Here is a 12,006-nt window from a genome sequence, read left to right on the forward strand (position 1 = left end):
AAGCAGGGAGGGCAGGCAGCGTGGCAGAGGGAAGCTGGCCTGGCTCTGGGAGGGGCTGGCCTCCCACAGTCCACAAGGGAGTGAAGTGTTGGCTAAAGACAAAAAAATAAATCAGTTCTCCAAGCCTGGCCATCTGCTCCAGGTCCTTTGTCTTTTGCTTTCCCCACCCACACCCCCTCTCCCTGCGTCTGAGAGGCCTTGGTCTCTGCTTGGCAGGGTCCTCCCTGACCACTCCATCTTCAGAAAGCTTTGGTATTACCAGCAACCTCCACCGCTCCCTTTCCTTATCTGACGTTAATATTTTAGATTGAATTTTTTTCTTTTATTATTATCTTTTAAAATGAAGTTAGGTGGTACATATAAAAATATATGTAACTCCAAAGAAGCTACTGTGAATCTGTTCAAAGAACTAAAGAGAACCATGTCTAAGGAAATAAAGTATGAGATGATGCCTCACAAAATAGAGACTATCTATAAAGAGATAAAAAATATATATGTAGCATGTTAGTTTTTAAGCATAAAAATGACATTGACATCTATGGACCAGCCATCCAAGTTAAGAATTGGAACATTATCCAGTTATGCATCTGCCTTGTGGTCTTCTCCCATCCCTTTCTTTTCTCGCTGCCCCTCTAGAGATAACCACTGCCCTGAGTTTTCTGTTTATCATTCCCTTGCCTTTTAAAGCTTGTTTACAGTTTTCACAATCACTGATGTCTATTTCTTTGAACAACATATTAATTTTGCTTATATCTGAGTTTTAGAATCAAATTCTTTGAATCTTGTGGGACTTCTATTTCTTAATCAACATTACATTTCTCAGGTTCATCCATTTCCACTGCCGAAGAGCTTTTCACTGTGTTAATCTATGATCATTGATTTATGCAGTCTCTGTTGATGAGGTTTTTCCTGTAAGTTTGAACAGTGCTGCTCCGTGCTTTAATTTTCTTCATGGCATTTATCACTACTTGAAAGGCTGTCCATTTATTTGTCTTTTTACTGTCTGTCTCTCCACTAGGATAAAAGCTCTGTGCAGGCTTTGTTTCTTCACTTCTATATCCAGAGAGCCTGGAAAGGCCTAATACCTAGTTGATGCTCAAATGAATGAATGAAGGGTTGCTGCTCAGTTCACCAGGGTGCCCCTGAGAGGTGCAGGGAGAGGATGAGGATTCATAGCAATCTAATCCTCATCATCCCTGGGAGGAGAATCAAATCGAGGGGAAGAGCCGGGCGTGCTGGGGCACAGCCCTCCAGGTTGCTCATCTGCAGTCCTGAGAAACCAGAACAAGTAACTAAGGGGGAATGAGGAGGAACTTCAGCAGGAAGAGAGACCCTGTGTGAAGAGGGACTCACTGGGACTCAGAGGGTCATGCGAGGGTGAGGACCTATTGGGAGAGTATTGTCCGAACCCTTGAGAGTTGGCTCTGGAGAAGAGAGGGGGTCTTACCTGAGCCCAGCTGCCCTCCTCACTGTCCTAGCAGGAACGAGTGCAGCGTGTCAGGGGAAACAGGCAAAGTCAAGAAACCTGGCAGCCTTCACCCCAGGCCCCATCAAGAAGAGGGAGAAGATGTCCCAGTAGCTGGGTGGGTGGCCAGGGAAAGCGTATTGGGACAGTTAAGAGAGAACAGAAGCCAGATGAATGTACCCGTGCTCGTGGTGAGAGAAGCAAAGACACACTTATACACCTCCCAGCTTGGCTGGGAGCCGGGCAGGAAGCCAGGCTCTCCCCACCCTCTCTGTTCCTCCACCAAGGACTCGAGCACAAAGGCAGAGACTGTGTGGCTTCAGGACCACAGCAGCCAGAGCAAAGCCCTCCCAAGGCCTCCTCTTCACTGCAGGGCACCAGTGACCTAGGATGAGCTTGTGACCCCCTGGAATAGACACCCCCAACACACACAAAAAAAACTGTTCGCAATCTTACCTCTTTCCCCTATCAACCCTCAACCCTGAGAACAGAACCCAATCACTGCCCTCACCTTCCCACAACCTTCCTCTCATCCTTGACGGAATCATCAGCCCCAACCCCAGTCCCAAGCCCCAGGGCCAAAGGTCAGACTCACTGTCTTAGTGGATGTTGCTAGAGTTTCCATCTCTTCATGAGTGACCCAGACGTTCCCAGAAGACTGTAGGCAGAGAGGAAATCTAGCTGGTCATGGGTGTGTATCCCCAGGATCCCCTTCAGGATGGGAGCCCCAAGAACAAGGACAAAGTTCCCTTCCTCTGAATCCTCCCAGAGGCCCAGCCAAGAGTGCTGCACACTGTCAAGCTCTGAGCTACTTGATACCAGAGACAACATTTTTTATCACTGTGTCCACATTTCTTAGCACAGTACCTGGCACACAGAAGGTGCTCAGTAAATGTTCCCCAAATGAATATGAATGAATGGTGCTGCTCTGGAGTAGAGGCTGATCCGAAGCACAGAAAAGGACAACAATGAAATATTTTGCCCCAGGGGCCCACGGAGTAGTCTGCATTCTCATGGAGAGTTTGAGGACCAGGGCAGAATCCACAAGTGCCTTACTCCCTCTGCTTCCCACAATCTGGCAACACAACAGAATCCCAGAAGTCCCATCCTGGAAACTCTGCCCAAAGACCTGGAATTATTGGCAGGGCAGGGACGGGAAAATGGAGCCCCTGGGTGGTATGTGGGAAGCAGGGAAGCAGACCTGGTGGGATCCTCCTAGAATCCATGTCATCTCCTCCTGGAGACCAGGCAGAGCCCTTTGTGGGACAGGGGGGAGTGGGTTGGGCTCAATACTACCATCTTCCCAAAAACCAAAGGGAGGCTATGCAAACACTATTCCAGGGCCTCTGAAAATGTCCTGGATGAGGAAGAGGCCACTCACAGTCCTGGAGGTAGGTGGGGCTGAGGGGCTGGTCAGCGACACCATCTCCTGGATGGCCAGCCGGAGCTTGAGCCGGTGCAGGGCATTGCTGATGCCGATCTCCCGCTGGATCTCGGTATCCGACAGGGCAGACATGATGGCACCACTCTTGACGTTGGCCCGGCAGGCTGCCACGTACCAGGCAGGCATCCCCACCCAGAGCTGCAGATGCAAGGCACAGGTGGGGGATTCAGCCCCTTCCCCAAGATCTGGGCCCCACTGCCAAGAGCTTAGAAATACTAAGGGGCAATGGTCTCAGTAGAGCAAGTGCAGAACATGGCAACTTAGAAATGAAGAGATGACCATCATCAAATCCCCCTCTTTCCCATTTTACCAATGAAAAATCTGAGGCCTGGGAAGGTGGGTGAGAATCTCCTGGGGGACAGCCTCTATGAAGTCAAACTGCCTGTGAAAGTCTAATGCCTCAGTGATAATCAGTACCATTCATCGACACTAAGCTACCCATGAGGCACCAGTAAGTAGCATCAATTCTGTCCACCAAAGTAACTCATATGGGGAGAGGGGGTGTGCTGTTTGTATATGTTATGTCCCCCAGAAAAAGCCACATTCCTTAATGCAATCTTGTGGGGGCAGACATATTAGTGTTGATTAGGTTGGAACCTATTGATTGTGTGTTTCCATGGAGACGTGACTCAATCAACTGTGGGCAAGACCTTTGATTGGATAATTTCCATGAAGTTGTTGCCCCACCCATTCAGGGTGGATCTGAATTAAATCACTGGAGCCATATAAAGAGTTCACAGACAAGAAGGAGCTCAGAGCAACTGAGAGTGACATTTTTAAGAGCAGCTGCAGCTAAGAGAGGACAAAACACCCAAGAGCAACACTTTGGAGAACGCCATTTTGAAACACAACCTGGGAGCAAGAGGACATCAGCCGCGTGCCTTCCCAGCTAACAGAGGTTTTCTGGATGCCGATGGCCTTTCTCCAGTGAAGGTACCCTTTGTTGATGCCTTAGCTTGGACACTTTATGGCCTTAAGACTGTAACTTTGTAACCAAATAAACCCCCTTTATAAAAGTCAATCCATTTCTAGTGTTTTGCAAAAGGGCAGCATTAGCAAACCGAACAGGGGGTTAAATGCTAGACATGGCACATGTGTACTTGGCAGGGGTGAAACATGCTGGAAAAGATGCTACATTACCCTCTGCCTCAAGAGTCCCCATCCCACCCCATACAACCTCCCCATGATGCTCCTGGGTAGATTCCCTTTGCCCGGGCTTACCTCTAGCCAGGAGACCACAGTAGGCCCATCCCACTGAGCAAAGGGCATTCCTTTCCTGCGGGCATCTTCAAGCAGCTGGTGTCTTGCAGGAGGAAAAACACTGACTAGTCCTTCCTGTCTCCCAACCATGCTTACTCCCGAGGACTGCTGGGCCATGCCAAGAATTGGACTCACAGTACCCCTGCTCCCCAGCCCTGGGACTACCACCTCTGCTCTATGCCTGAAGCAGTGTTACACCACAAAATGAGACAGAAACACCTCTCCATTCCCCAGAGTATGTCTGTATATGTTTGCATATGGCCTGACACATAACTGACTTAAGCCATTTTAGTCCACTTTGCCAGAGACCCACAGGGCCCAGTCACTCTCCTGTCCTCCTTCTCTCTAGGGTCATCCTAAGAACCACTTCCCAGCCCCTGCTGTGCCCACATGGACCAGGCCAACCCAGTTCATAAAGGGCCCAACTGGGCATAGGCTCCCTGAGCTTAGTGCCCAGGGCAGCCCAGAAGAAGGAAAGTGGGTGGGAGGCTGGGTCCCATCCTGGCAGACCCTGGCCTGTGGCTCTTACTTCTTCTTCAGCCGCCGGTCCTTCTCTGTCTGGGTCCCCAGCTTGGCAGGCACCAAGGGCTCCTGCAGATTGAGCTCAGAGTCTATTAGCGTAACTGGAAGGGAAGAGATGGGTGCATCAGTCAGAGCCTCTGCTGAACCAGGGAGGGGGAGCAGAAGCAGGAGGATATGACAACCCACAAGTGCACCTGGGCCCATGCCAGGGCCCTGATGGGACCGCCCACTCTCCCTGGAATCTTCACTCGATGTTCCTGCATCCAGTCAGCCCCAGATGACATTAAGTGGGTCATCCCCAGCCCAGAGAGCTTCCCCTGGAAGCCTCAGCCCTAGAGGTGTTTTCTAGGTGAGAAGAGCTGCAATTTTGCCTCCCTAATGCAGCAGAATCCTGGACAGAACCTGTCCTTCCTCCAAGCCAAGGTGCAAAGGAAATGCAGAGAGCCAGACACATGCGGGCTATAAGACTCAGAGAGGATTGACCTGACTCGGATCATGGGTGGGGAAATGGGGCAAGCTAAGAGATGCAGCTCTCTGCCTCTTTCTCTGGGTGCACACTGTACAGAACTGCAAAGGGGACACGCACAGCTCTGCCCTCATCCATTAAGAATCTCCTTAAATTGATGCCAGAACCTTACACAATTCATGACAAGGGGCAGCATCTTAGAATTCATTTCTGTATAAGAACTGCCACTCACCCTTCACAGTCTACAAAAGGCAGTGGGTGTGAGTAATCCAGAAACCAATCTGAGAGAAAATCCTTTACTCAAAATGCCTCTTCCCCTGATCAGACCTTTTGAGCTTCCCTGGTCTGTGGCCGGCTCCACAATTCCCCAGACCCTCTGCAGGCTGGGATGAGCAGACCCCCGTCATTCCCCGGCTGCCTTTCCTCCTCGCTCAGCTAGCAGTGTTGTGGTTCACTCCTTCCTCAGATGCAGTAAAGTACAATTAAGCATTTGGATTCAAAGAATCTTTTCTTCCAGCTGATCACATCCCTCTCCTGCATGAAACTGGCCAATGCTCCTGCTGCCTCAGGGCCATTTCTAAACATCTTCAGCAGACTTTACAAGGCCCTAAGAGCTGATCTGGGCATAGCCATCCAAACCCATTCCCCCATCCCACTTCTTCCCCACCCTGATAGTACTCAACTGTGCACCAGGCTCTCACACCAAAGCCTCTCCCCTTCTTATAACCTGCCCCTTCTTCTTGGCAAGCTCCTATTTATCCTTCTAGCGTCAGCTCAGGTGTTGCCTGGCAGAGAAGACCACTCCTGCTACCCCTTTGCTCCATGGCTGAGTTAAATGCCCGGCTCTTCTGAGTTCCAGAAGCATACTGGGCATATCTCAATCATTACAGTGTTGGGGAATCGTCGCTTTACTTATTTTCCATTTCATTAGCCACTTAACTCCTTGAAAGGATGGACTATCACTCCAACACCTAATATGCCTTGAATATAGTAGTTAATAAATGTTTGTTGAATAAATGATTGAAGAGATGAGGGAAAGAAAAGGAGGAAAGGAAGGGGAGAGAAAGGAAAGAGGGAACAAGGGAGCGGGGGGGGGGGGAAGCTAACGTTTATTATGTACCCATCACGTGCCAACCATGTACCAGAACTTTCTATTATCACAGAGGTGGCAACAGTGCTCCCCTTGCCCAGGCAGTGACTCGAATTTGATGTCTACAAAGCCATAATTAGGAATTATAATGTTGAGTCCTGGAGGCCAGGTATACTGGAAATAAGTTCCAATCAAGAACTGACTCTTCTAAAGAAAGAAGCAAGAAATTTCTCTTGCCTGGTTTTGCTGGTTTACTTCCCATATATCCAGAGAACAGTAACATCAGAAAATCCTCAGAGTTCTGTTCCTGCACTCAAAACAAGAATCCCATCTACAGCATGCAAAATAAGTGGCCATCCAGCCATTGCTTTGCATTTCTAGCGGAAGGAGCTTACCACCTGATAAGGCAGCCCAGCCCCGTAGTGAAATAACTAACAGAAAACTCCAGTTTCTCTGGGCCTGAAATCTCCATGCGTGGAGGCAGGCAGAGAAGGCCTGATCCGAATAGACCCCCTGCTTCTGTCTTCCCCATCCCCACCCCTTCACTAGGAAGGGAACAGAGACCATGGCCCGTGGCTCCATCCCGGCTCAGCTGGATCAGCCTGCCCTTCTCCTTCTTCCCGAACAGTCGGCCGATGGATGACTTGATGCCCTTGCGCTTGGCACCCTTGTGTAAGGAGTCCTGGCTGCTGTTGCTGCTGCTGGGGTTGCTGCCCTGATCCTCCAAGGAACTAAAAGATGATAGCCAGGAGGGGGTGGAAGGAGAAGAAACATACTTAAATTACAGCAGAAAAGATGGAAGTTAGATCTCAGGAAGAACTTACATTAAGTATCAGAGTTGGGGTGGGGGTAAAGAGGGATGATCAGAGCAGGTGCCAAGAGAGACATGAGAATGTCCTTCCAGGTGGTGTTCCAAAGAGAAGGCAGACATTCATGTGCCTGGGACAGGTGAGATGCAGTCCATTCAGAGGCAGGGGGAGGGATGAGATGACCTTGGGAATGAAAAGAGTAGAGGTGGGGCCTGCTCCACTTACCTCTTGCCTTCTTCCTGGCTCAGGGCTGGGTGGCCAAGCTTCTCTAGTCGCAGCGTCCTGGGTGAGGAAGGAGGAGAAGTCTCACATTTTATGGTGGCTTTATCCTCTCGGTTCTCTTCCCGAGACACTGGCGACTGAACAGACAGTGGAGCCGTCAGGGGATAGAGGGAAAGATCTGGGGCCTGCCTACCCAGCCCAGACGAGGCAGAAGAGCAGGGAGAAATGCACTGGGGAGGCCTCCCTGGGGGGCCTCTCTGAGTTCAGACTCAGACTCAAGGGCCCAGGGGGTAGAGGCCAAAAGGACAGGGCCTGGGGACAATTCACCCGCTAGTAGCTGGGTCATCAGGCAGCACTCACCAGCAGCTTCCTCCTATGCTTTCTTAAGTCACTGGGCTGGAAGAGAGAGTGAAGGGTGAGCTTGCACTCACCTTCTGGATGCTTTAAAGTCAACCCAAGGGGGAGCCCAGTGGCTTTAGAATGAGAGATAGGACTCAGTGCCCTCCCCAGGCTCTCCCTGGCCCCGTGGGCGCCCTCAGGGCTTCACACAAGCCTGGAGTGAATATCACAGCCCCAAAAAGCTGACCTGGAAAGATAAGTCAGGGCTACCTCTGGAGGAGAGGAGGAGGTGTGGGCAGGGGGTGAGTTTCTTAATTATCCTGCACTTATCCAAGGCAGTGGGCAAGGAAGATGCTACACAGGCCCTTTCCAAACCCGGAAGTACATGTTGGTAGCCTGACATCCCAGGATCTGCACACACCATGGGAAGAAGATGCCAGGACCAATTAAGAGAGAGCAGGCCCTGTAAACGCCCCTCAGCCAGACTCCCAAGCAGAGCCAAGGACGACAGGCGTGCCCGGTCAAATGCCCCAAGACTCTCACCAGGGTCATGACCCCCATTCGGTCCAGGTCCTGGGCAGCGCTGCGGGAGGTAAGCTTAGGTGTGGAGCGGCCGCTGAGTGGGGGGGACGCGCTTGCCAGGGACAGGGCAGTCAGAGAGGTAGGGATGGAACCACGTTTGCGCAGCTGCGTCAGGTTTAGAGCCTCCATGCTGCCACTGGTCACTCGTGTCTCGATCTCCTCAGCGCGGAGCTCGGTGGACTCCTTCTCTTCCTGGATCATCCTAGGAGGCGGGCAACACTGGATCTCACCATTAGCCCCAGCGAGGACTGGCAGGAGGCAATCCCACCCTACGACCACCCACAGAAGGCGAGGCCCAGGGGCGCCCCATTGTTTCTGGCTTTGCAGGGATAGACGGGGAGTGGCCAGTAGGGTGGTTTCTGTCCCACTCTAGCTTAGGAACTTATTCCTCACTCTCTTGGTTCCTGCCTCCCTGACTCAATGAAAGCAGCTGCTGGGAAAGGAAGCAGTTTAATGAGGGGAACACACACCATCCTGGAAGTCAGCATTCTTGACCTCCCACTAACTATAGGGATGAGTCAGGCACTTTGCTCTCTGGGCCTCAATTTCCAAATATATACAAGGTCAGGAGTGGTCAGTACCTTTAACAGGGACTTTAACTGATGCTGATCCCTAACAGAGTTTTCCAATGAAAAATGAGAAAAATAATGATAATGTGGGGGTGGGGGAGGCACTCAGAAATGGGGAGCGCTGGGGTGTTTATACACACACACAGACACACACACACACACTGCTGACTGGAAGAGGCCAATCCTCCTTTATGGAAGACTTGTCTTTGTTCTGAGAATATGACTTTCCTACTTTGGGGATGTTAAAATGTCCTTTCTTTTACAGAATGACCATGACAGTAAGTGACATCTATCTTTTACATTGCATTAAGTTGGCAGCCCTTATGTTAGTACCCTTCTGTTTTTCTATTCGTCTTTTATTTTCTTACTGTTCTGCAAAAATCCAAAAGTCTGGGAACCACTGAACCAGATGACCTCTAAGCTCTGATTTTCGGTTGCTCGTTGTCATTCACATTAACGAACTCTCAAAAAGGCAGGGTAAAAAGGACGTTTCTGACAACTTTCCCTGGCACTGGCTTCTGTCTGATGCCTCCTGGGGTTTGGGAAGCCTGGCAGAGTGGGCCGTGTTCGCCCCTTACTAGGTGTGCAGTCCTGGGCAAGTCACTCAGCCTTGCTGAGTTTCTGTTCCCTTGTCTGTAAAATGGAGGTAATGCTGCTTCCCCAGGGGCATGGCAAGGCTGACCACAACATTTCAAAGCTCCCACCCTGGCTGGTCTCAGTAAGTGGGAGCTCCACTCTCAATGAATACGATGAAGCTTCTGTTCTCCCAAACCCAGCCACATCACCGGCTCCGGGAGGGGAGACGAAGCCTGAGAAGTTGATCTGGGGTGCCTGCCCCTCTTTCTCTGTCACTGGGTCAGAGCCTTGCCTGGACCACACCCAGGGTGCCTATTCTGTGGCCCCCTAAGGGGGCAGCTGTAAGAGGCAAACACAGGTGGAATTTTCCTGCAGTGCCCAAGTACAAAGGGCCCCCTGTCCTTCCAAGCACCTCCCGGGCCCCCATCCCTGCTCTGACCTGATCTCCTCATTGATGGCATCCAGCTGCTCCTGCAACATCATGGCCAGGGTCTGTGCATCTGAGTGGCCGCTAGGAGAGACAACCTCCATGGAGCCCACCAGGCCCCCTGGTTCGTCCTCATCCACATCGGAGATCTCAGGGTCACTGTCAAAGGCAGGGGTGGCCGTGGGAGCCAGTACCCCAGGCAGTGGAGATGGTTCCCAGTCCTAAACAAGAAGGGAGGGCAAAGGGGTAATAAAAAGACACCCCAAGATAGCCAAGGACCCTCCCCACTTCTACCACCTCCCTCTGAAAGAATCCTTAACTCTGAGCTACTCAGCATGTGGTTCTAGGACCCAGCAGCACTGGCCTCTCCTGGGAGCCTGCTGGAAATTCTAGTCCCTGCTGATTTTGAATCTGCATTTTAACAAGACCCCAGGTGATTTGTTTGCCCATTAAAGTCTAAGAAATAGTGCTCTAATCAAGAAGTGAGATAGCATAGCATTTAAGAACAAATTCCAGAGAAAGACTGTCTTGGTTTGACTCTTGGTTTCATCAAATACTAGCTGTGCAACCATGGGAAAGTTGTTTAACCTCTCTGTGCCTCAGTTTCTTCATTGTAAAATGGGGATAATAATAGTACCTGCCTTATAGATAGTTTTGAGGATTAGGTGAGGAAATTTGCATAAAGCACTTAGCACAGGGTCTGGCACGTTGTTAAGTACTATATAAAGATGATCAATTTCTATGAATACAAACCCAAAAAGGGTGATTAGATAGAGTGAACAAGAAAAGGCCAAGTCCAACTGTCTTGTGTCTCTCCAAGTTTCAGCACATCGTAGGACACTATGGTCAACCATCAGAGGTGGCAGCTTCTCAGAAATCATCCACAAATCTCTTAGGTGAACAAAGGCCCAGGAAAGGAAAGGGAACATACCAGACTGGGAGAGTTGGAAGAGCCAGGAAAAGAGGGAGAAGGGGGGCCAAGGACAGAGAGGTGCTCTAACATCCATTCCCCTATGACCCTAACCCCCAAATACCCCTTGGGGGCTCTTTTCTAGCTCCTGCAGCCTGTGTTCTGAGCTCCTGAGCACTGCTGGGTCCTTATAAACAGAAAGAGCAAAGGGTGAGGGGAGAGAGAAAGAGAGTTGTCTTCAGACTGTGACTCCACCATCAGACTAGGTGCTTCCTTAGGGCAGAGATCAATCTTCCCCCATCAGACTGGGAGCTCCTTCTTTATCTACACCTTACAGTGCCCCAGAGCATGTAGAAGGTCTCAGCTCAGAACAGAAGAGGATTAACAATTAGGGGACTAGGCAGGAATCACACTTCCCTGAAAGCCAGAAGGCAACCTTTTCCTACCCCTTGTCTTCCCGGGTTCCCCTTAATCTCCTCAGGCAGACTCAGACAGCATGAACTCTCAGCTGCCTCTGAGAAAACTCCAGGTGCCATCCCAAGGGCCCAGTTAACCTGTCATCCCTCCCTCACCTCCCCCATGAACCACAGCTTTTGTTCCAGAAAGCCTGCCAATACCATCTTCTCCTGCATCCCTCTCCCTGACCACCAGAAGCACACGCCTGCACACTCAGGCACACGCACACACGCTTCTGTGGGGCCACCAGGACTGGCTGGCCACCCGCCAGCCCCTTCCCTTTTGCCCACCAGGAGGCTGGGGTGGGGGGTGGCACAGCTGTTGCAGCTGACGATGGCCCCAACCCCAGGGCTGCAGCTGTTGTCGCCATGGGGGAGGGCAAGGGGAAGATTTGCACCGCACGCCAGCCGTCTGTGTAACTGGAGACAGGCACGCAGCCGAACTGACCCCAAAGTCCCCAGGGAGACAACCCCATCCCCATCCCACTCACCCTCCAACTCCTCACCTTGGCAGACTCTTCCCGCAGTGCCGAGTGACGGCGATGCAGAACTGGGGGCGCATGAGTGGTTGTGCTCAGGGAGAACCGCACGTCTGCTGCACTGCCCACATGGGACCTTGATGGGTGGAAGGGGAGGGAAAAGATGACCCTGAGGACTGAGAGCCCCAGATCACATCTACTGGGCCCAAAGAGCTAAGGGACCTTCAGCTTGGAGAAGAGAAGTCTTAGCAGGAGGTAGAGCTATCAAAATGTGTGAAAGGCTGCAATGAAAGCAAGAGATTAGACTTATTCTCTCTTGTTCCAGGAGTCAGAATAACCCAGGGGGAGAAAGTTCTAGGGAGAAATCTTTCTATTTAACATAACGAAGACC

At 51.0% G+C, this 12,006-nt stretch overlaps 1 protein-coding gene across 5 annotated transcripts in view; it reads right to left on the reverse strand.

Moving 5' to 3' along the window:
* The window catches only part of PPFIA4 (PTPRF interacting protein alpha 4), a 49,272-nt gene that overhangs the window by 14,004 nt on the left and 23,262 nt on the right, over nucleotides 1-12,006 (reverse strand). For 3 of the 5 annotated variants that reach the window (XR_005215121.1, XR_005215120.1, XM_037825017.1), the window contains exons 14-24: nucleotides 11,643-11,751; nucleotides 9,784-9,992; nucleotides 8,161-8,401; nucleotides 7,639-7,674; nucleotides 7,282-7,415; nucleotides 6,812-6,978; nucleotides 4,699-4,792; nucleotides 4,131-4,212; nucleotides 2,847-3,047; nucleotides 2,061-2,123; nucleotides 1,448-1,474 (exon numbers count right to left, since the gene is read on the reverse strand). Coding sequence is in view for 2 of the 5 variants with exons in the window: in XM_037825017.1 (XP_037680945.1) it covers nucleotides 1,448-1,474; nucleotides 2,061-2,123; nucleotides 2,847-3,047; nucleotides 4,131-4,212; nucleotides 4,699-4,792; nucleotides 6,812-6,978; nucleotides 7,282-7,415; nucleotides 7,639-7,674; nucleotides 8,161-8,401; nucleotides 9,784-9,992; nucleotides 11,643-11,751 (1,363 nt within the window). In the remaining 3 variants the exon portion in view is untranslated. The remainder of the gene's footprint in view (nucleotides 1-1,447; nucleotides 1,475-2,060; nucleotides 2,124-2,846; nucleotides 3,048-4,130; nucleotides 4,213-4,698; nucleotides 4,793-6,811; nucleotides 6,979-7,281; nucleotides 7,416-7,638; nucleotides 7,675-8,160; nucleotides 8,402-9,783; nucleotides 9,993-11,642; nucleotides 11,752-12,006) is intronic. The other 2 variants (XR_005215122.1, XM_037825018.1) reach the window with 1 other exon arrangement.

The sequence above is a fragment of the Choloepus didactylus genome, chromosome 2 (assembly GCF_015220235.1).
Source record: "Choloepus didactylus isolate mChoDid1 chromosome 2, mChoDid1.pri, whole genome shotgun sequence".
NCBI lineage: Eukaryota > Metazoa > Chordata > Mammalia > Pilosa > Megalonychidae > Choloepus > Choloepus didactylus.